This window comes from Eublepharis macularius, chromosome 17, assembly GCF_028583425.1.
Source record: "Eublepharis macularius isolate TG4126 chromosome 17, MPM_Emac_v1.0, whole genome shotgun sequence".
NCBI classification, from domain to species: Eukaryota; Metazoa; Chordata; class Lepidosauria; order Squamata; family Eublepharidae; genus Eublepharis; species Eublepharis macularius.
In genome coordinates, this window is record NC_072806.1 from 21001278 (window position 1) to 21023690 (window position 22413).

Consider the following 22413-nt stretch of genomic DNA (forward strand, 5'->3'; position numbering starts at 1 on the left):
TCAAGGACTTTTTGCTTGTTTCTCTTGTTCTGCTCTGCATATTTAAGACCAAGATGAGTCTGCTGTTTGATCTCCAAAGCGAAAACACTTTTCTTTAGAGAAGTGGTATAGGACAGATCAGGAAGTCCCCCGTTCGAATCTTGCCTCTGGCAGAAGCACATTAGGTGTCCTTAGGCCAACCATGCCGTCTCTGCCTCCATGTCTGTTATATGAGGGTGATTCATCTCTGCTACCCTGCAGGCTTGTTGTAAGGATTATGAGAAAACATCTTGGACCACTTGAAAGATTTTGCAACTTGGTTAGTAACATTAATGACATTTTTGCCACTAATTTTCCCGTGTTAAGTTTTGGTGGTTTTAAAAGATTGCAGTCCTGTTTGGGATTCCCTCCTCTTTTTAAAAAAATTCCTTTTGTTTGTCTTTGCCATCTGGCTTCCATCAGGGAATTTCAGGCAGCATCCATGGGTGGGGAGGAGGGCTCGGGAGACCCGCCCATGCAATCCAGTCCTCTTTGCTTCAACAAGCATGGGGTGCCTTCAGCCCACACCGTGCATGGATTTCCTTTGAATGCTGCTATGCTGGTTCAGAAGCTGTCTTGGAAAAGTGGGTTAGAACATCCTTAAAACACCCCCCCCACACACACACACACACTTCTGCCTCTTACAGCACCTCCTGGAGAAGTGCTTGCAGCAGCTGAAATGCCAATCAGTTGACACCCTTTAATACAGGGGGCGGCTTAAGGCATTGAGCCACCCCACGAAACTTCTTCCAGTACTGCTCCACCCTTGATACCAGGGTGTTGTTTTTTTCTGGCTCACAGCACAAAGAAGACCACAAAGGGAGAGGGGCACAGGGAATTGCTATTGGAACAATGAGCACCTGGAGGGAGTGCTGAAGCAATGGGCACAATGCAGGGCTACAGTGTTGGACTATGATCTGGGAAAGCCAGATTCGAAACCCCACTCTGCCATGGAAGCTTGCTGGGTAACCTGTGGGCCAGTGCCATGCACTCAGCCTAACCTACCTCACAGGGGTTTTTCCAAGGATAAAATGGAAGAGAGGAGAATGATATGAACTGCTTTGGGCCCTCATTGTGGAGAAAGCAGGGTATAATTGACAGAAATAAATAAGGCATGCAAGCTTTCCCTTTCTTCTCAGCAGCAGCATCCTATCCATAATCAGTGCCTATCACTGAGAGTCTCTCTACATGAGACACCTGGGTGCATTTTTGTCAAATGTAGGGTGGTGCAATGTTAGCCGGGAAGCATAGTTTAAAAAGACAGAGCCGCCAGAGATCGCTCCTCAGAAGATTTGTTAATTTCAACTTCACCTGCAAAAGGCTCTGTCAGTTTCATCTCTCCAGTCTAAAACTGTGTGGGATCGCAACTACAGGGCAGCGAGGAGTGGAAGTGGGCTAGAGCTGCTTTCCAGAGCTGGGCTTGGACCTGGAGAGGTTATAATGGGCTGAAGTTTCCCTTCTGACATTTCACAGCCCCTTCACACAGCTCCTTTGCCCTGCTGCCAGCTCTGTCTTTTTAAACTACCCTTCCCGGCTAACATTGCATCTCCTGACACGTGTTCTTCATGTGTCAGATGTCTTGCATAGAGAGGCATTGCTTGTTCACAGCAACAGCCACTTGTGCATCTTTCAGTCAGCTTGGCAGTGGCTGCTTGTGCCTACTTTGTCTAGGGCTTGATCGCAGCAAGGGCCACCTTTTGTTTGGCCCAAGTGTGGGGGCGGGGGGGACGACAGTCATTCTGGGGCTGCATCCTGGACCTTTCCCCAGGGCTCCAGAATCACCACGACTACTCCTGCTTAAGGAGATGCTGTAGTTCAATGATAGACCTCTGTTGAGAAATCCCTTTCGTCACTTTGGGAGAACGTTGCTCTGCTTCTGGATAAGGAAGCTCTGTATGCACCACTGCAGCCCCTTCAACTAGGAGTAGACCAGGAAGTGAAAATAGCCCTGGAACAAGCCAAACTGAGTAGCCTAAGTGGTGTTCCTAGCCCGCACTGCAGGGATTACTCAACTCAATAATGCAAACAGTGCCTATTAGCTCACCCATTGCTTCCTCCTGAAAACTGGCTGCAGTGCAGGAAAAGACGATTCGCGAACTGACTCTGGTTAACATTGCCAATGAAGAGTTGGAAACTACAAACAATACCAGTGTACAGGAACTACAAGATTCCAGTCTTATTATATCTTGTGGTGCCCGATCATTGTTTAGCAATGAAGAGTTGGAGTCAAGTGACACCTGCTAGCGATTGGCTCTGCTTGCTTCTGGCCACCAGTAGCCCACTGGGACATTGGCCCACTGGGAAATTTCCCTGTAAGTTAAACGGCCAGTCCCCCCCTGCCTTCAGCAGTTTCTGGGTTTTAGGAAACGCCTAATCTTGCATTCTGCTGAAGTTGTCTATGCCTTTCCGGCTTATGCTCTGTAATACCTCTTCCTCACTCCACAGATAATGGATCCCAGTGCTGGGGTCCGAGGCAAGGTAAAGAGCGATCTGGGCTTCTCCTGTGGCTATAGTACTTCCCTGTGCAGCAGCCGTAATTCAGATCAGAGGAGAAGCAAGAGAAGCAGAGGGATGCAGGGGTCCTTGTATTCAACAAAGCAACCTCTTGCTCGTTCGCATGGGGTGCGCATACCGCTGGACATGACAATGGAGCCACTGACTCCACCAAGAGCTCCAGGATGTCAAAGGCCGGGATTGACCTTTGGTGGGTGGGTGAGCAGCAGCTGAGCATGTAGAACATTCTGCTGAGCCAAGCCCCATCACCATGGGTGTCCGGGGGGTGGGTGCAAAGGAGGGTGCTCGCCCTCCCAAATTCTAAATGGTAAAGGCTACAGTCAGGTCAATAACACATTTGTATCATTAAAAGACTTTGCACTCACCCCGCCCCCCCCCCCCCGCTTATTTCTGCGGACACCCATGCCCTTCGCCCCATCCTGGCAGGTGGAGGTGCTGGAAAAACAGGCTTTGGAATCGCCTGCTTGGGTTTGACCATCTTCCAGACAGATTCTCATCCCTCCCAATGGAGAGCTGCACCCACAGCCAGCCAACCCACCCCAAGCAAACAACCTGCCCTGACTGCCTGGCTTTGGCAGTGCAGCCAAGCAGGGAAAAGCAGCAGGGGAAAGGTGCTTTGCCAGGCACCGATCAACCGCCCTCGCCCCACAGATTTTTGCATTAGAGAAGCTCAGTCCTGGAGCAGTTGGGTTTGCATGCGAGTACAGGCTCAGGGCCAAGCTACAAGTGATCACTACGTGATCAAGTGGAGTGCAAGTGAACAGGGAGGAATACACGTGAGTCTGTCCACTTGCCGTTCAAGTGTCATTCGTCACTTGTAGCTTGGCCCTCAGTTCCTCTGGTTAAAGGGTTGCAGGGGTTGGGAAAGACCTTTCTGTGTCTGAGATGCTGGATAGATCCTGCTGGCCTGAGTAGACAATACTGGTCTTGGTAAATCGAGAATCTGAGTCAGGTCTCTTGTCCTTACCCTTGTGCACATTGTTCATATGGTAGAGTCTGCAGGTTGCAAATGCCATCAGGAGAATATCAGCCCTCATTAGAATATGCCTCCCCTGGATTATGTATCATCTGTGGATCAGAATCAAGGCTTGCAAAATGTACTCGAGGTGCAGAAACTGGGGCGTAGGCAGCCTCAGAATTCATTTCCGGTTGCTAAATCCATCTGGGATGTGTTTCTGGGTGTGTATAGCAGGACCGCCTGGTATATGTCAGCTACTGTAGACCACAATGGAGCTCAAATCTGCCAGCTCTCTAGATACGAGATTCTCACTTCAAGGGCAATTCCACCCTCCCACCTGGCTTGCATTTGGCAGTCTCCTCTCTTCCCTTTCTTTGGGTACATCTCACCTTCTACACCTTTGCTTTCTAAACCTTGCATCTGGCACCCAAGGTTTCACAACATCACCTTTGCAAAAGGTTGATCAAAGCAAAACACATGATGCAAGACAGCATCTCCTCCTTAACAACACCCAAACCGCACACTCCTTGCGAGGCCTTTGCTGTGTTGTTTGTCTCGCAGACATAGGCACTCAGAGGTGTTATGCCCCTTAAAAACAATACCTTCACGTAGCTAGCCTGGCCAACAGCCATTGAGAAAGCTCTCCTCTTGTACGCATTTTTAAAAAAATTAATAATGTACTAACTAGAGTAAAGTTTCCTTTTCATTGTTGTTTTAATAATTACAGATTTGTAAGCTGCCTCAGAAGCTTGGTGAGGAAAATATGCATTTCTGTCACTGTGTACTGGGCTTTTATAGAGATTGTAAATCCACCTTCTTTCACAGACATTCATCAGTCTCTCTGCATTTTAACTTCCCTTATTTTTTTTAAAAGATCCCTTCCAATTCCCCCCCTCATAGAATTGTACATGCTTAAGAAAGGACCCCTCCCTGGCAGACAGTCACTCAATCAATTGTTAATTAAATCAATTCTTGGGGCACAAGAGGGGAAAGAAAGCTGAGTACTGCTTTTCACTTTGCAGCCAAAAATGATTGCTGTAGATCCCCAATGTCGTATTTAGTTTGGCCTTCAGGCTTAGATTCTGCTGAGAGATAGGCAGTTGGGGAGGGGCAGTGGAAGAGCCTCTGCTTGCATGGAGAAGGTCCTGGGTTCAATTCCTGGCATCTCCAGTTAAAAGAATCAGGTAGCAGGTGATATGAAAGACCTCGGCCTCAGTCCCAGGGGAGCTGCTGCCAGTCTGAGCTGACAGAACTGACCTTGGTGGGCCAATGGTCTCTGATTCAGTATAAGGCAGTGGGAAGGTGTTAAGTCGAATTCTATACAGAAAAGGTGGCTTTGAAGAGGGATTGAAGACGGAGAGAAGAACACCTTGTGGTTATTCTTGGAGCGGCTGTGAATGAGCAGAGGCATTTATGTCAACAGGAGACTTGGCATTTGAGGGTGGTAAGGTGCGAGGATTGAAGGTCACAGCCAAGAGAGTGAGCAAGGAAGAGGGAAGGGTGGGACTAATGGATTCTCCTGCCACATAATTTGGTGCGGGACTTTGAGCCAATGTGGAGCTGTAGTTAGAACGTCAGACTAGGATTTGGGAGACCCAAGTACGAATCCCCACTCTGCCATAGAAGCTTGCTAGGTGACCTGTGGGCCAGCCCCATGCACTCAGCCTATGCTACCTCACAGGGTTTGTCCCGAGGGTAAAATGGAAGAGAGGAGAACTTTATCAGCAGCTTTGGGTCCCCACTGGGTAGAAAAATGGGGTATAAATGAAATGAAAAATCATCATGGGAAACATCATAGTACTCACCCCGCCCCCGCCCTCCCTGCCCATCGCTTTCGGCAGCCCTACCTGTTCATTCTAACCAACCCCTGTGTTGTTTTCCAGTCATGGCGGTCCTGGCCCTGCAGCTGGCGGGGCTGGCCCTGTCCGTCTCGGGCTGCCTGGGCGCCATCTTGGCTTGCGCCCTGCCCATGTGGAAGATGACGGCCTTCATTGGCTCCAACATCATCGTGGCCCAGGTCTTTTGGGAGGGCCTGTGGATGAACTGTGTCTACGAGAGCACCGGCCAGATGCAGTGCAAGATCTACGACTCCCTGCTGGACCTCCCGTCGGACCTGCAGGCCGCCCGTGCTCTTGTGGTGGTCTCCATTGCCATGGCCTTCCTGGCCCTCCTTGTCGCGATCACCGGCGCCGAGTGCACCCGTTGCATAGAGGACAGGAGCACCAAGGCTAAGGTCTCGGCGGTGGCCGGGACGATCTTTATCCTGGCTGGGCTGGCTCTTCTTGTCCCTGTGTCGTGGTCAGCCAGCACCATCATCAGCAACTTCTACAACCCGCTGGTGCCTGAAGCCCTGAAACGAGAGCTGGGCCTCTCGCTGTATGTGGGCTGGGCGGCCAGTGCCCTCTTGGTGTTTGGGGGGGCTATGCTCTGCTGCCTGTTCCCTCAGAACAAGGCCATGAAGCCCTACCCAGTGCGATATTGTGTGGCAAAACGCTCCAACCCGGGGAGCTATGCCCGGAAGGACTATGTATAACATTCTTCAGAACCCTGTGGAGAAAGAAGGCCGCCTCTCCCTTCTCCAGGACTCTGGCAGGCCCAGGGGGATCGCAGAGGCCCAGAGAGATGCTCAGCCACCATTCCCAGCCCCCTACCCCACTCCTGTCAGCGCATAAACTTGGGTGGTGTGTGGTGCTAAGGAAATGTCCAGCCCAGCCCACTCTGATGTGATTTCACAAATACATTGATACCATTAGTGGAAATAGACCAGGGAACGGAATCAGTTTTAGATCACTTTCGGTAGCGTAGCTTTCCCCAGAGAATCCTGGGTTGCTACCAATTTGGAGGGGGAAATAGTCCTGCCCAGGGCTTTTTTTCTGGGAAAAGAGGTGGTAGAACTCAGTGGGTTGCCCTTGGGGAAAATGGTCACATGGCTGGTGGCCCCGCCCCCTGATCTCCAGACAGAGGGGAGTTTAGATTGCCTTCCGCGCCACTGTGCAGAGGGCAATCTCAACTCCCCTCTGTCTGGAGATCAGGGGGCGGGGCCACCAGCCATGTGACCATTTTCAAGAGGTTCCGGAACTCAGTTCCACCGCATTCCTGCTGAAAAAAAGCCTTGGTCCTGCCCTTTTAACAGAGGCCTAATGGGTTGCTATTGACCCAGTGATATTTACCTCTGTGCCCTGAAAGTTCCAACTGTCCATTTCCTTGCATTAAGTCTCTGTTAAAGGGGCAAGATATTCTTTCCCCTCTAGGTTGTTGACAACCCTACAGAAGCCTCTTTTAGCAATCTCTAGCCCCTTCCTCCAGACTGAGAATTCACTGGATACCTAAGAGGGAGAGGAAATGATTATTAAACACATTTAAGTCGCTTCTAGTACAGGTTTGCCTTAAAAGTGATATAGAACTGGCTCTGCAGTGAGACAAGTTGTGGCAGATGGTCTTGGATGGCAGATTTGGTGGGGGGGCACAGTCTCAAACCACCCTATCCCTATTAGTGTGGTAGTCACAGCTGCCGCACTACTCTCTGCCTAAAAGCCAGAGCTCTCTTTCTTGCTTCAGGCATCTTTAAAGATTGTGCAACAAGCCACACATGCTTTGTGAAGCTCTATTGTGCATACGCGGCTTGTCTGTCTGGACAATGAACTGAAGGGGGAACTAGCTGCTTCAGCCCCTTGCTGGGGGAGATGGCCATGAGAGTGCGATGAGAGGTAGTGAAGTTTGGCAGTGGGTGGTGGAAGGCAGTGAGATGGAGGTGGGAGGCTGCAAGCAGCTCAGGGCAGTGACAATGGGTGGCAGCAGCAAACAAGTAGTGTGTGTGGCCAGGGGGGGAGGCCTCTGATGGCACCTTCTGTTGAGCTGCTGCTGGTTAAAATCTTGCACAAGCCACAGCCACGAAAGGTAGCAATGGCACCATTCACATAAGCAAGGTTTACTTGGATGCAGAACAATCAATTTAGGTGTGGGAAACCCAAGTTCAAGTCCCGAGGGTGACACAGGCTGATTCCGCACACATTGGATAATGCACTTTCAAAGCACTTTATCAACCGTTTGAGGTTAATTTTTTGTTCCGCACACAAAAAAGTCCGTTCTAAATGATCTATAAAGAGGATTGGAAGTGCAGTATCCAACGTGTGCGGAATCACTGACAGACTGGTTAGTGATGGCTTTGGACAAGACACTTTCTCTCGGCCCTCAGCTGTAAAACAGGCATAATTATGGCCTTCATCAGAAGATTGTCATGAAATCATGCTCGATAAAGTTTGGAAAGCTGTACTGTACCTTCCCTCTTGCCAGTCTCCCTGCTTGTCCTCTTTCTTCATGTATATAAGAAATGGATATATTTACATCTTAAAAACCTGTGGCACCTCTTCATGTTTGCCAGGCTTTTTCATTTTTTTGCTCACATCCAGCTATTCCACAATCCCCAGAAATGTTTTGTGAACGTTAATTCTCATTCTCTCTGACTGGCAAATGCGATTGCACACCCTGGCAATGTTTGTACCATGTAACAGGGATGTGTCCTAATTGTGCATAATTCAGCATTTTAGAACAAACATTTTAACCACCTGTAGTACTATCTGCATGCTTGCCTGTCTTCCAGATTTTTTTTTTCATGCATTCAGCTATTCTGCAGTCCTGAGAGACGTTTTGTGAACGTTTATTCTCATGCCCTCTGATTGGTAGTTGCACGCGGCAACAAGGTTTGTGCCATGTGAAAAGAGTGTGCGTCTTAGCTGTCCATAATTGGGTGTTTTAAAACAAATAGACAGTTAATTCTACAAGGAGGAGGGCTCATGGAAGGAGGTGTATGCCATAAATGCAGTGATTCTCATGACTCAAAGGGGAAGAAAAGGATTCTACTAAGCCTCCTTAGCTGGGGATTTCCTTTAAAGACTAAGCCATCAGTAAAAGCGATCTGGGCATAACTTCTGGATTGTAAACCAAGTATCCTGGCAGAGGAGTGGACACCTCAGAATCCTGCACTGTACGACTTTGGGGGCAAATGTCTTGGGCCAGTTCAGATGCTGCATTGATTTTTTTGGGAGGGGGGAGGATAACCCCCCCATCTCTTCTCCCTGCCTAAGCTAATGACAGAAAATTCTAACAACGGTATACAGCAGAAGCCCAGAACTAGAAAGCACCATAAAAGAGTGAACTGGCTTGTCCAGTGTTGTGAGATTCAAAGGCCCTTCCCGTCTTGCATTTCTGTCATTGTGTACTCTCTTGGCTGGGTGTTTTGTCCTCAGGATCCTGTATGTGTGCGCGTCTTTCGCTATTTAAAATTTAATTTGTCTTTTGAAACAGTACAAAATGGATTGACGCTGGCAATAATTAACAGGTGTTGGCCACACCCGGGGCGCTTTGGAACACTCTGTCTTTCCCTCCCGAAGTCGCCTTCATATAACATTCAGCAAGGTGATAAAAGCATTAAAACGGCAGTTATGCTGAAAACACTCCTCTGCTGATTTCAGAACGCCCCGTTTCCCCTTCAAGAGTCAGGAGAAACTAATGGGATTGCATTGTGGTGGTGGTGAGACATGCAATTCTTTCCAGTTAGCCTAAATTTCCTGTCAAAATCACTCGCAGTCCTCAAACAAATGTGAGGTGCTTCTTCTGTTACATTCAGTCTCCCTTGGGGCAGCTGAAGCCAATTCTCCCAATCAGCAGAGAAGGAGAGTCTAGATTGCACCAGCGGCTGGAGGCTCTTTGGATGGAACGTTCCTTCATAAAAGAAAAAAAAATCTCCTGTGCATAGAAAGCAGAAGGGGAAAAGTGGAAAAGATGCAAATGGGACTGTTGGGGACTTTTTTTTGCATAGACAAGTACTGTGTGAATATCAGACGTGCTAAAGTCCAACCAGAAGTGGACTACGTAATTTACAGGGAAAGTTCTTTGTGGGCCTTTGCCCTGGAGAGCCAATAGTAGGCAAAAGGCAAAATTGGGCCTCATGAGATTTGCTGGCACTGTGGGGACCACTCATTCAGCTCAGGCCTGGCCTACCAATGCCAATAGTGGGTGCCAACTCATGTGTAGCTTCCTCTGGTACTGTGGGTGAACTGACACACATTATCAGCTTCCATGGCCATGTCTCAACGGAGCAGCCCTTATAGCTCTTCCTCCAGGGCCATTTTTGTGTCTCTGAGCCAAGTTACAAGTGAGGAATGACACTTGCCTGGCAAGTGAACAGACTCACGTGTATTCCTCTCTGTTCACTTGCCGTTCACTTGCTCTCCACTAGATCAAGTGGAGTGCAAGTGAATGGCAAGTGAACAGGGAGGAATACACGTGAGTCTGTTCACTTGCCAGGCAAATGTCATTCCTCACTTGTAGCTTGGCTCTCTCTCTGCCCCTTGTTCAGACACCAGTTTCCTGCTTGCTGTGCTGCTTGGGAGAAAAAAGAGCCTTTGTCCAGAAGACCTTCCATCCAGCGTTGCACACAGGGCCTGTCTGTTGACAGCACAACACTGCACCATTATATAGGTGGATCATGTTCAGCCTCCGGGATCTAGTTTATGGCTCTCTGCTTGTTGTTAAGTTAAGCCACTATTAAAGGCGTGCATCCCCCACAAGCCATTTCTTCCTGCCCACATATACACAAGCAGAGTCATAAACTGTTTTTGCTCACTGGGGGAACCAGTTTGGCGACTGCAAATACAACTGCCCTTGGTTGTCCAAGCGAAGCCTTTATTAATACTAAGGAAAGCCATTTTTTTAGCTTAAAGGAAAAAGATGACTCGGCCACACATTCTGGCATGCTTTGGGTTTAACATCCACATGGGCCTTTTGAGTTTACAAACGGTCCTCAAACGATGCTACCAAATGTGCTGTTGTGGGATTATAAAGCCTGGTGTATGCAAGAAGCCACCACGTCTTTGTGAAGGCTCCTTACTGGTTCTTTCTCTGTTCCCCATAAAAACTCCCAGGAAGCAGAAGAACAAGGCGCCCCCTCATAAAGTGGGTGCAGGAGCTTTCCAGTACAGAGCAACCACGTCAGAAAAGTAGTCTCAGCCCTGCAGGCTGCAGCGAAAACTGCAGTTGCATAGGCAGTGTATGTTGACTCCATTGCATGTGCGCAAAGACAGCCCCAGCTTGCTGTTTATAGTGAAGGGTGCAGCTAGCATTGCCAGGTCCAGGTGAGAAATTCCTGGAGATTTTGGGGGTGGAGCCTGGAAAGAGTGGTGTTTGGGGAGGGGAGGGTCCTCAGTGGGGTATAATGCCATAGAGTCTACCCTCCAAAGCAGCCATTTTCTCCAGGGGAACAGATCTCTGTGGCCTGGAGATCAGTTGTAATTCTGGGAGATCTCCAGCTACCACCTGGAGGCTGGCAACCCTAGGAGCAGCTGTTAGCTTGCACCACATTCCAGATGCAGAGAACTCTTTGGGAAACACCCTCCCACCCATCTGATAGAGAAGGTGCCTTGGGGAAGAGGAGGGTGGTCTGCATCACAAGCTGACACTCGGCTTGGCTCCTCCCACTATGGTGACTGGCCCCGGGCCCCACGGCAGCCCTTTTGTGGCAGTGTCCACTCAGTGTTTTAAATATTTCAAATGCGCCCACAGGCTCAACAAAGTTGGGAACTCCTGAAATAAGGCCCTCGTGACATTCCTCGTAACTGCATTCTGCACGGCAACGAAGCTGGCATTTTCCGCAGTATGAAACGCTGCAGTTTGGGGAATTGGAAAATAACAATGCAACCTGGAGGAAATATTTCTTTTACTCCAAGCAAAACAAAACAAAAAGGCCCAGCCCAATTCTGGAGGGTATGAGATTCAAAGGAAGAGGGGAAGCGCTTTTGTTTTGTAAATCTATGGTTCTGGAAGCACCCCCCCCCCCAAAAGAGAGGTGCCGGCAGTCAGGCCTCTGAAAGGCATATCTTCAGATCACAGAAACGCAAGCCTTAGGGTTACCAACCTCCATTTTAAGTAGTAAGTAAATTAGTATAACCTCCATTTAAGACCTGGAGATTTCCCAGAATTACAACAGATCTCCAGGAGACAGATCAGTTTCCCTGAAGAACATGGCAGGTTTAGGAGGTGGATGCTACAGATTCACATCTCTGCCAAGTGGCCACCCCAAGATCTGGCCCCAAATCTCCAGGAATTTCCCAACCAGGAGTTGGCAACTCTAGCAAGTATGGATGGGCGTGCTTATGGGAGCTCTGGGGAGCAGGGAGGTAAAGAAAAGGCATCCTGCAGATGTTCCACAGTACATTTTTGATTTATTATTACTTCAACATGTTCCAAAATCGAATCCTGGCAGGAAAAACAGGTTTTGGTGCTAAGCCCTTCAGAAAAGGTGGCTCTTCCCACGGGCCTCTGATCAGCACCTACTGGACGAAAGCTGCCTTGTGGAGCCCCCTAGCAAGCAGAAGTATCAGCTGCTCCCTCAAAAGCCGACGCTGGGCGTCTTCTGGTACAGGTAGACCACCCCAGAAATGTAGCCAGAGCCCCCTGTGGCTTCTTGCTCAGCGGTCGCCCTCTCCCACTGTTCAACTTCTTGCACCCTGATCTTTTCCCACAATCCTCGCCGCTCCAGGTCATCCAACAGCTTCTGCATCCGCCTCTTGTACTTCAGATTGCTTTGGTCATCCCGGGTGGTCATGCACACAAAGCCCCCTGTTAGATGAGAATATGTCACACGTACGCATATAAGAATACAGTTAGCAAGGGGAGGGGTTGGGAAGGTTGAACTTGGCCCTTTGCAGGGAGGTATTTGGCCCTCTGTGTTGCCCAAACTCTCGTTGCCTTGTTTTTTGAACACCAAGGTGACGCAGGAGGGAGAAAAAAGGCTGCCTGGTTCATTCCCTTCTTGGCTTTTGCCTCAAATCATCTTTCAAGGCCGCCCCTTACTCGTGGAGATGGAAAGTGAAGGAGATGGGGTAAACCAGAAGCACACCTGTGCTTTCCCCCCCTCTGTGGGAGGAAAAGAGTTGGGCTGGCCCCTTGTGGGGTGTGTTTGGCCTCTGCCCTCTACAGGCCACACTAATTGCTCATCATACGGGGCAGAAGGGAGAGACTCCAAGAGTATTGCTGCAGCAAGACTGCCTAACCACCCCATCACTGCAGCACACACACACACACACACCCCGCCCATTTGTGCCTCATCTCCTTTTCTGTGAACAGGAAGCAGAGACTTCCATCTTTCTGTGCAGAAGCGTGATTCAGCCAGAGACAGTAAAGACTCAAGGGCAGAGAGGCTCTCTGGGCAGAGGGAGGAATCAGGGAAGACGAGGAAACCTTCTTCAAACAACCCAGTGCCCACTGAGAACCAAGCTACAAGAGATGAATTACACTTGCCTGGCAAGTGAACAGACTCACGTGTATTCCTCCCTGTTCACTTGCCATTCAGTTGATCAGGTGGAGAGCAAGTGAATGGCAAGTGAACAGGGAGGAATACATGTGAGTCTGTTCACTTGCCAGGCAAGTGAAATTCATCACTTGTAGCTTGGCTCTCATCTGTTCACCCTCCCTCCCTCCCATTCAACAGTCAGCTTAGAAAAGCTTCCCAGGACAGCGGCACCATCTAGTGACCACAGACACCAATTCCCGGGCATTGTCTGGCTGGATAAAACCAAAGTGCACCATCTGATGAGTCATTTTCCTAACCCCTGGAGCTGTTCTATGCCTCACTCAGGGAAACGGGGATATTTCCTTCAGTGTTGAACACCATTTCCTGGGGCGGGGGGGGGGGAGGTGGCACAGGAGGTCAGGAAAACGGTGAATCCCCCTTTTCTAAGTACAGCCTTGATCCAAACCGGGGTCTCTACCGCAGCTGCTGTTTAGCTACAAGAATGTGTCAGAAATTGGGGTTGTTCAGCATCTTCTCTGGTTTAAAATGCCACAGAAAAATAAATGAAATTAAGAAGCTGGAAAGAGAGGCTGCAGAACTAGGAGCCATTAAGACGTTCTCAGAAGGTGACTCAAGATGACAGGTGGTCCTCTTATTCCGCTAGGCCTAGCTGTTTCATTCCATGATTGTGTCTTTGTACAACTGGCTACTATTGGAGGGTTCCTGTGTTGGCTTGGATGGATTCTTGGTCCCCCCCAGCCCCAGTTCTGCCTATTGTGCCAATGAATCACTGTCCTCCCCAATTTGCCCCCAGCGACTGAGGTTATTTGGTCAGAGCACCTACCTGGTTTGGTGACACGAAGCAGCTCTGGGATGACACTGGTGGGCACATGCCCTTCGCTGAGAGCCCCCACCATCAGAACAGCATTGTAGAAGCCTAGGCAGAAGAGGGTGCTTAGCTGTGAGGAAGGGGAAGGTGGGGAGAGAGACAGGAAGCAACCCATCCAGTGCTTGCTGTCCATCCCAGCCCCCACTCCCTTCCAGCTCATTCCTGGTTGTGTTACCTGAGGACGCGGGCAAGGCTTCCTGGCCCAGCATGCACTGCTTCAGCTCCTGGTATAGCCCCTTTCGACACGCATGATCCAACATCCCCCGGCTGCCATCCAGGCCGTGGAAACGGCAGAAGCCCTTTGCCTGCAGCTTAGAGTGGGAGCAAGTCATGTGATTCTGTCCTAGGACCACACCCTCCCACTGGCTGCCAATCCAGAGAGGGGAATGGGACACACCTGGACGCACCTCCATCACCCTTTGGATGGGGCACACTAGATATCTGGGGGTGGGGCTGCATCAAACTGACTGGCAGGACCAGTGCTGGGGGGGGGGGGAGGATTCCCAAAGACAGTAGCGACAAAGACATTGTTACTTCCAACTTCTGTATAGCTGCAACATTAGTTCATTCATTCAACTATGGAATGCTCACCTCAAGGAGGGGAATGGGACACACCTGGGCCGTTTCCAGACGGCTTACCTGAACCTGGGACATCGCGCCACATTTTGGATCGTGCCGGGGAAAACACGAAATATCGCGTTTTCCCCGGCACGATGCGAAACGTGGCACGACGTCCCGGGTTCAGGTAAGCCGTCTGGAAACGGCCCTGGACGCACCTCCATCACCCTTTGGATGGGGCACACTAGATATCCGGGGCGGGGGGAGGCTGCGTCAAACTGACTGGCAGGACCGGTGCTGGAGGGGGGATTCCCAAAGACAGTGGCAACAAAAATGTAACAACAACAACGTTCAATCTATATACCGCCCTTCAGGACAACTTAACACCCACTCAGAGTGGTTTACAAAGTACGTTATTATCCCCACAACAAACACCCTGTAAGGTGGGTGGGGCTGAGAGAGCTCTGAAAGAGCCGTGACTGACCCAAGGTCACCCAGTTGGCGTCAAGTGGAGGAGTGAAGAATCAAATTGGTTCTTCAGATTAGTGTCCTGGCACTCTTAAGCACTAGACCAAGGTGTCAAAGACACTGTCATTCCCTACTTCTGTAGAGCTCCAACATTTGCTAATTCATTAAACTATGAAATGCTCTCCCCAAGGAGTTTCCTCTGTTCCCCTCTAATAGAAACATTGAGAATTGTTGCAAGAGAGTTGAATTGCTTTATTGCCTCGTTTTAAGGGTTCCTGGCTTACAACTCATGCCTGTTACTATTTTCATCATGCACTGCCATGAGGAGATCTTTATGTTAGGATCTATATGCTTCATATTTGGTTCTCCCCCTCCTTTTTTATTTTGTAACATCTGCTTGATGAAGAGCCCTGTGGAACTTTAAAGCTTGCACATTGTGTGCCGCTGGATTGGTCTTAATAAACGGTATCACAAGGATGGTGTTTTTGCTTTTGGGCCTACATGGCCGTGAACATCTTTCCCCTCTATCGTCTTCCAGCAGATAGTAAAGATTTTTCTGGGGTTTTGGGGGGGCATTTCATACTGACCCTCCTTCCTGTTTATCTGTTTTGTTTAATTATTGCTTTTAATGGTTTCATACATAAGTATGTATTTTTAAAGTGAGTTTTAATGTTTTTGATTGTTTGCCACAGGGACTTTCAGTTGGGTGGAAACGTGGCATAATATTGTTTTCAGTAAAAATTGGCTAAATTGATAGAAAATCATAATCGTGTTCTGGTAGAAGGCTTTTGAATGAATCTTCTTTTTTTAAAAGAAAAAATATGGGTAGTTTGTGCCATTTCAGAAGCTGCTCAGGGACTGTCTTGGAGGGGGTTGCACTCCCCTTGAAGAATTAGGATTGTAGCTTTGGGATGCCACTGGATGCTGGCCTACGGTTAGCGGCTCAGGCCTCCTCTGTGGCACGGAGTGGCTTTTATCAGCTCCAGCCATTCCTTGAAAAGCACAATCTGGCCACAGCAATCCATACTCTGATCACATGCAAGTTAGATTACTGTAATGCACTCTACATGGTGTGCCTTGGAAAACAGTTCGGAAACTTCAATTGTTCTAAAAGGCAGCGGCCAGGCTGCTCTCAGGGACTGGCTACGTGGATTGTATCAAACCCTGTACCGAAAAGCCTGCACTGGCTACCCTTGTGTCCTGTGCACAACTGAAAGTGCTGATTCTTACCTTTAAGACCCTTGCAGTGAAATCCTAAACAGAGTCTATGACTTTGATTGGAGTAACTCTGCTTAGGATTTCACTGTTCAGGTCCTTGAAGGGCCGTCTCCTCCCATATTATCCAGCTTGCTCGTTAAGATTCTCCTCCCAACCCAGATCTTGGTTCCTCTTCCTGCAGAGGTAAGGTGGACGGTGACCAGAGACAGAGCTTTATCAGTGGTGGCACCTCACCTTTGGAACACCCACTTGCCTGGTGCCCACTTTACTTTCTTTTAGTGCTCTGCTTCTGTTTTATGGGCAGTTTTTACACTGCTGAAGGTCAATGGCTTGTTTTTAATATTGTGGTGATTTTAACTGTAAAGTGGCTCAAGCAGACTCTGAAGAAGACATAAATATGTCAGGAACCGACAAGGCTGAGCGACCAAGAAAATACAAGATCTAAAAGAAACACAGTTATTTATTGTACAGTGCATAAACGATTAAAAACCATGGAACAAAGTTAAAAACCTTGAGACCTAGTAACATCAGTTACATAGAGTCACAAAAATGTTGGCACATATACAAGAACAAAGTCACAAAACTGATTGCACATATACGGAGACCAAATGCATTTCAGCCCTCTGGGCCTTCCTCAGTGGTCTAATTTGTTATCAGACACACACATAAATTGTGGCTCCTAATTATAAAATATTGCTGGTTCAGGCCAGGTAGTTTAAATACGGAACCTAAAATTAAAAATAGAAATAAACATATTGATGTAAGTCAATTCCACAGTGCTGTCAAAGATCTTACTATCTATAGTTAAAATAAAAGATAGTGGCACTTACATTTATAGCCCCCTATATAAGTCACTAGTTGTTAACATCTACTTGGGGGGGCCACAGAAGTGGTGCTCAACTAGCATTCTGTGAAAATATATAGTAAGGGCACATAAATTATCCAACATACTTAGTTACTACTTCTAAAATAACACATGCAGTGAAATGTATTTATTTGATTTATAGTCCACTTTCCCTGCGAGTGGGCTCCAAGCAGATAAACTACATAATAAATACATATAATAAAACATACAATAAAAACACGAGTAGCAATCATATAAATAGTGTAATAAAACATCTTAGAGCAGCACATATTGCATCCCAAATCTCAGACATCATCAGGTTCCACAGGACAGGGTGGCCAAGAACTAATTAATACAGGGGCCGTTTCCACACTATTTACCTTCATCCGGAACGGCGAGGAACATCGCGAAAAAAACCTGGAAGATAGCGTCTTCTCATACGAGTTTTGTGCAACCTCACACAAGACGACGCTATCTTCTGGGTTTTTTTCGCGATGTTCCGCGGCGTTCCGGATGAAGGGAAGTAGTGTGGAAACGGCCAGGGTCAGGGGCACATCTCTCTCCCCCACTAGCAGGAGGCTGGTTGGGTGATCTGCCTATCTCAACAACCATAAACCTGGTAGAACATCTCCATTTTACAGGCCCGGCGAAACAATAACAAATCCTGCTGAAACTGGGCCTCCATGGACAGAGAATTCCACCAGGTAGATGCCAAGTCCAAAAAGGCCCTGGCCCTGGTTGAGGCAAGGTGAACTTCCTTGGGGCCACAGATCACCAGTAGAGATGTTTATCTGCTGAATGGAGCAACTTCCAGGAAATATGGGCCGAGAGACAGTCCTGCAGGTATGTCAGTCCCAGTCTGCGAAGGGCTTTAAAGGTTAAGAACAGAACCTTGAACCTGATCCAGAACTCCGCTGGAAGCCAGTGCAGTGGCCTAGGACAGATGTAATGTGTGCCTGGAACAGAGTCCTGATCAAAACACGCACAGCCACATTCTGGACCGACTGTAACCTCTGGAGCAGGACCAAGAGCAACCCAGCATAAAGCGAGTTACAGTAATCCAGTCTGGAGGTGACAGTTGTGTGGATCACTGCTGCTAGGTTGCAGGCCGACAAGTAGGGGACAAGCTGCCTGGCCTGGTGAAAATAGAAGAACGCAGACCTGGGAACTGCTGTGACCTGGACTGCCATTGACAAGGAGGCATCCGGGATTATGCCCAGACTCCTTACCGTCGGCACCGGCTCAAACAGCGCCCCACCGAGAGTTGGGAGCGGGATTCCCAGACTCAACAGCCTGCTGCCCAGGTGTAGGACCTCCATCTTCAGTTGACTCTGTTTCAACCACCCAGTCCTGGCCTCATAAGCCCTGGACAGATTACCTGGAGTGGAGTCTGGCTGTCTATCCGTCAACTGATAAAATAGGGTGTCATAAGCATACTGATGACAACCGAACCTGAAACTTCACAACAGCTGGGCGAAAGGGTGCATAAAGACGTTGAATAACATTGGGAAGTGTATCACACTTGCTGGATGCCTCACATTAATATGGGTGGCATGGTGACAACTGCTCCCCAAGTGTCACCCTCTGTCCCTGACTGTGGAGAAAAGAGAACAGCCACTGGAAGGCTGTCCCACGTATCCCCACATCGATGAGGCGGTGGGTACTTCATTTATACCCTACCTTTCTCCCCCGAAGGAGCTGATGTTGTTCTCTTCTCCTCTCCGTTATTTATTTATTTACCTAGTGCGAGATTAACACAGTCAATATCAAAGACATTTCAATAAACCATGCCATAGGGTAAATAAATGCAAGTTTACAAAGACAAAGCATTAGCAAAAATCCAATACAGAGTTGAAGAAATGCTGAAACAGAGCGTAAGCAATTCTAGGACTGACATTAGACAACACAGAACTACCCAGTAGGGTTTCTAAAAGCAACGGGTAGTACCTGAGGTAACATAGTGGTCCCTACGGTCCCTAACTCGTCAGTGAAGCATCTCTTTGAGACCCCCCCCCCTACAATACAGCCCTCCTATCTGTGTAAAAAGCCCTTTTGAATAATTCAGTTTTGCATCATTTGCAGAAGGCCAGGAAAGTGGGAGCTCTCCTGACCTCCTCAGGCAGGCTGTTCCATCGGGTGGGGGCCACCACAGAGAATGCACGTGTACAACCAGCTGTTGATTTCACCCATGTGCAGGGTGGCACCTGCAGGAGACCCTATTCAGATGAGTGAAGCTGCCATTGAGGGACATAGGGAGAGAGGCGGGTCCATAAGCATGCTGGACCGAGGCCACGAGGAGTCTCGTATGTGACAGCTAATACCTTGAACTGAGCACAGTAATTGATAGGTAGCCGATGGAGTGGCTGCAGGATGGGAGTGATATTCGTGCGCCTGCTCGCTCCAGATAACAGCCGAGCCACAGCGTTTTGCATCAATTAGAGTCTTCTAGTTAACTTAGACAGGAAACCTGTGTATAGTGCATTACAATAGTCAAGTCTTGATGTTATCATTGCACGGATCCAGGTGGCCGGATCGGTGATGCTGAGGTATTAAGCCATCTTCCAGGCTACAGTGAGGTTCTAGAAAGCAGTTTTTGCAGCTGCCTTAACTTGGGTCTGTTTCCACACTACTCACCTTCATCCGGAATGCTGCGGAACGTCGTGAAAAAAAAATGCAGAAGATAGCGTCTTCTTGCGCAAGTTGTGCAAAACTCGCGCGAGAAACCGCTATCTTCTGTGGGTTTTTTTGCGACGTTCCGCAGCGTTCCAGATGAAGGTGAGTAGTGTGGAAACAGCCTTGCTTTCTTAGTAGTAGCGCTGGACCCTGTGTAACCCTCACTACAATCCTGTCGGGTATGGGGATGCATCACCTAAAAAAAGAGTATGATTTCCTCCACAAATCTGTAGTGCAATGCAAATCTATGCAGGTATCAACTATTAAAACCTACACAACTAATTCTTTTAGATTAATTTAATCCAGTGACAGTCATGCTAGGAAGCCCTTCTTCTCTGACCCACGGTGTCAAACAGGTGGGAGAGCACATTCAGACATGAGAAGATCAGCTGTTAGAGACTTGTCTCTGCCAAAGAAGGAATGTATCAAATCGATCGACTGCACCTGGGTCAGACCAGCAGCCCAGATCAAGATGCAAGGAGAGATTGGGCCAGGACTCCTGTTACCTCCTGGGCCACAAGCCCTGTGCCGCAAGCCACGTCGAGCACTAGAGCATCTGCGCGCGGTCCCTGGAAAACAGAGGCCAGACAGGAAGCAGCCAGCTTGGGAGCTTGGTAGAGCAATATTGTCACATCCTATGGAAGAAAGTGTCAAGCAATTATTTGAGCTGGTAATTTCACAATAAATGTGGTTTTTTAAAAGCTACTATCCGGTATACCTAATCTTGAGAGTAGTCTGAGAATCGGCTCAAGGCCACTAACAGAAATTTATTGATATGTGGGGTAATTAGGGTAATCAGAAATATTTTAATATCGATTTTTAGATTTTCTTTTTATCCCATGGTGCCTGGGGGCAACAGAGAAGGAGGCAGGAACAGAGCTTTGCCGTCGATTCATCGCTGTTGCGATGAGATGATCACTCCAAATTAAAATTGCTTGTTTAAAATATTGTTTCTCTTTGTTTCTAAGAATTGAATCACTCTCCCCCTATTGTTTCCACAGTTTGGCTGGGCAATAGAAAAGTCTCATAGCCAAGCACATGTGGCGTTCCTTTACAGGAGGAGGGGAACACAGGCGAATCAGCCAATCAGGCTAAACAAAAGGAGGACTGGAGACGTGGCCAGGGTGAAATCCACAAATAGGCTGATCCAGCGCTCCTGCGATGCCCAAAAAAGAAAGAGCTCAGGATCCTACAAGGTGCCGACTCAAAAAAAGAAAAAAAGGGACCATGCAGACCAAACATGAGAGATGCTAAAGTCACATACAAGCCGATTTCATGCTTTTCAGCTTATGTCTGCAGCCCGCGGCGCAGGACAGGGGGTTGTACCTGCTCATACTCCGCCGCCCACCCGTCGTACAAGCGGAGCTGCTGTTCCGTATCGGTTCCGTTGCGCACCTCGGATATGCGCCGCTGAGCCTGGACCAGGCTCTGGCTCCTGCAGGCAGCCATGGCAGCAGGGGGAGGTCTTCTCTCGGCCCCAGTGGCCTCCTAAATCCCGGCCTCCCAAAGAAGGAGGGTCTCGTCTTCTGCACCCGACGGAGCCCTTTTCTGGACACGGGTTGAATGCAAAGCCCAGCCCCGCGATCGATTTACGCTGCCTGCGCGAATTCCTGCCCGGTTTCTGAAACAAGAGCGCAGGAACGTGTTTGGGTTTTTCTTTCAGTCTTGATTCCTCTCAGCTGGAGGCGAAAGCATGAGACTTTTTTGTTGTTCCAAGATTAGCATTTGTCAGAACTGAGCCTCAGCTTGCAACTGAAATCGAACGCTTTAACACGCCCGCCCCCGGCGCTTAAAGTTACACTTTCTAAAACCAAAATCCCATTGTTAAATAAATGACTGAGCGATCTTTGGGCATTTTCGGGCGGCCTGAAGGATATTTGGGGATCAAAAGGCGACATATATCTTGATTACAGACATAGACTTTACTATGCAACCCTAGGCGTAGTCACTCTAGTCAAAACACATGGATTTCAATGGCACCTAGACTGGAGTAACTTCGCAGAGGATTGCTCGGCAATTTCCAAAAGCCATCAGGGCCAGACTACAGATGAGGTTGAAATGGGACAGGATTGAGCCCAGACGCTGAGGACGTGCAGGTGTCTCTGGACTCTTCCCCACCTTCTGGGAAGGCGCTCCATTTTTGGCCCGATCTCAGTGCAGCACAACAGGGAGCAGCTCATCTTCGGAAGCAGGAATCAGGGCTCTCCTCCCTCCCATGGCAACCAGGGCGGCAGGTACAGGTCTCCATGGCAACAGGACACAGGCATTCTCCTGTAACATCTCTGCAGCGTTCGCAGCAGACGTGTCTGAAGTCCGGGAAGGGGCCTGGTAGTTGATTTGACGTCAGACGCATTCTCTTCAGTGACGTCACAAAGAGCCCTGGCTTTCGGAAACCGGGTGGGCAATTTGTAGTTGACTCAGAACACTCAAGTCAATCTACTTTTTTGGACATTTCCAAGGGCTTGTTGGGCCCTTTGGTTGGTGACTAATAGTCAGCACAAGGAGGCCCTTTCTGTTTCCACCCATTAGTAATGGGGTTAAGTGCTCCGAGAAACTTGTACTGCACTTAGCACAATGTAGGTAGCATTCCCTACCAGAATTTTATCCCATCTTTCCTCCATGGTGTGATATGTTAGGTTCAGAGAAAGGTGACCCAGTGAGCTTCATGGGCCAGTGGGAATTTGAAGTCATTAAGTGGGGATAAGAGCTTTCCAGTACAGAGCAACCACATCAGAAAAGTAATCTTAGCTCTGCAGGAAAAACTGCAGCAGCATAGGCAGTATATGTTGCCTCCATTTGGGCAGAGATACACTCTGCATATGCTCACAGACAGGCCCAGCTTGCCGCTTTTATTGGAGGGAGCAGCTGTTAGCTTGCACCACACCCCAGATGCCAAGAACTGTTCGGGAAACACTTCTACCCCATCTGTTAGAGAAGGTGCCTTGGGGAAGAGGACCGTCTACATGAGATGACGCTCGGCTTGG

The 22413-nt window shown here is 48.7% G+C and overlaps 2 protein-coding genes across 3 annotated transcripts; one reads left to right on the forward strand and one right to left on the reverse strand.

Moving 5' to 3' along the window:
• Window positions 1-5375: 5375 nt before the first annotated feature.
• LOC129344784 (claudin-3-like) lies at window positions 5376-6023 on the forward strand. The gene has a single exon (XM_055001667.1). It carries the CDS (start codon window positions 5376-5378, stop codon window positions 6021-6023), a length of 648 nt encoding a protein of 215 aa, XP_054857642.1.
• A 5741-nt stretch (window positions 6024-11764) lies between these two features.
• On the reverse strand, window positions 11765-21005 carry LOC129345012 (methyltransferase-like protein 27). Of its 2 annotated transcripts, XM_055001964.1 has the most exons (5): window positions 20756-21005; window positions 19936-20064; window positions 13844-13979; window positions 13624-13716; window positions 11765-12106 (listed from the first exon to the last, which is right to left on the reverse strand). In XM_055001964.1, exons 1-5 carry the CDS (start codon window positions 20876-20878, stop codon window positions 11877-11879), a joined length of 711 nt encoding a protein of 236 aa, XP_054857939.1. In that variant the 5' UTR covers window positions 20879-21005; the 3' UTR covers window positions 11765-11876. The 2 variants fall into 2 exon arrangements, 1 of the variants encoding a protein (XP_054857939.1); XR_008598428.1 differs by lacking the exons at window positions 11765-12106; window positions 13624-13716; window positions 13844-13979; window positions 19936-20064 and adding exons at window positions 16355-16640; window positions 16743-16820; window positions 18437-18496 and having other exon boundaries at window positions 20756-20821.
• Window positions 21006-22413: the final 1408 nt, after the last annotated feature.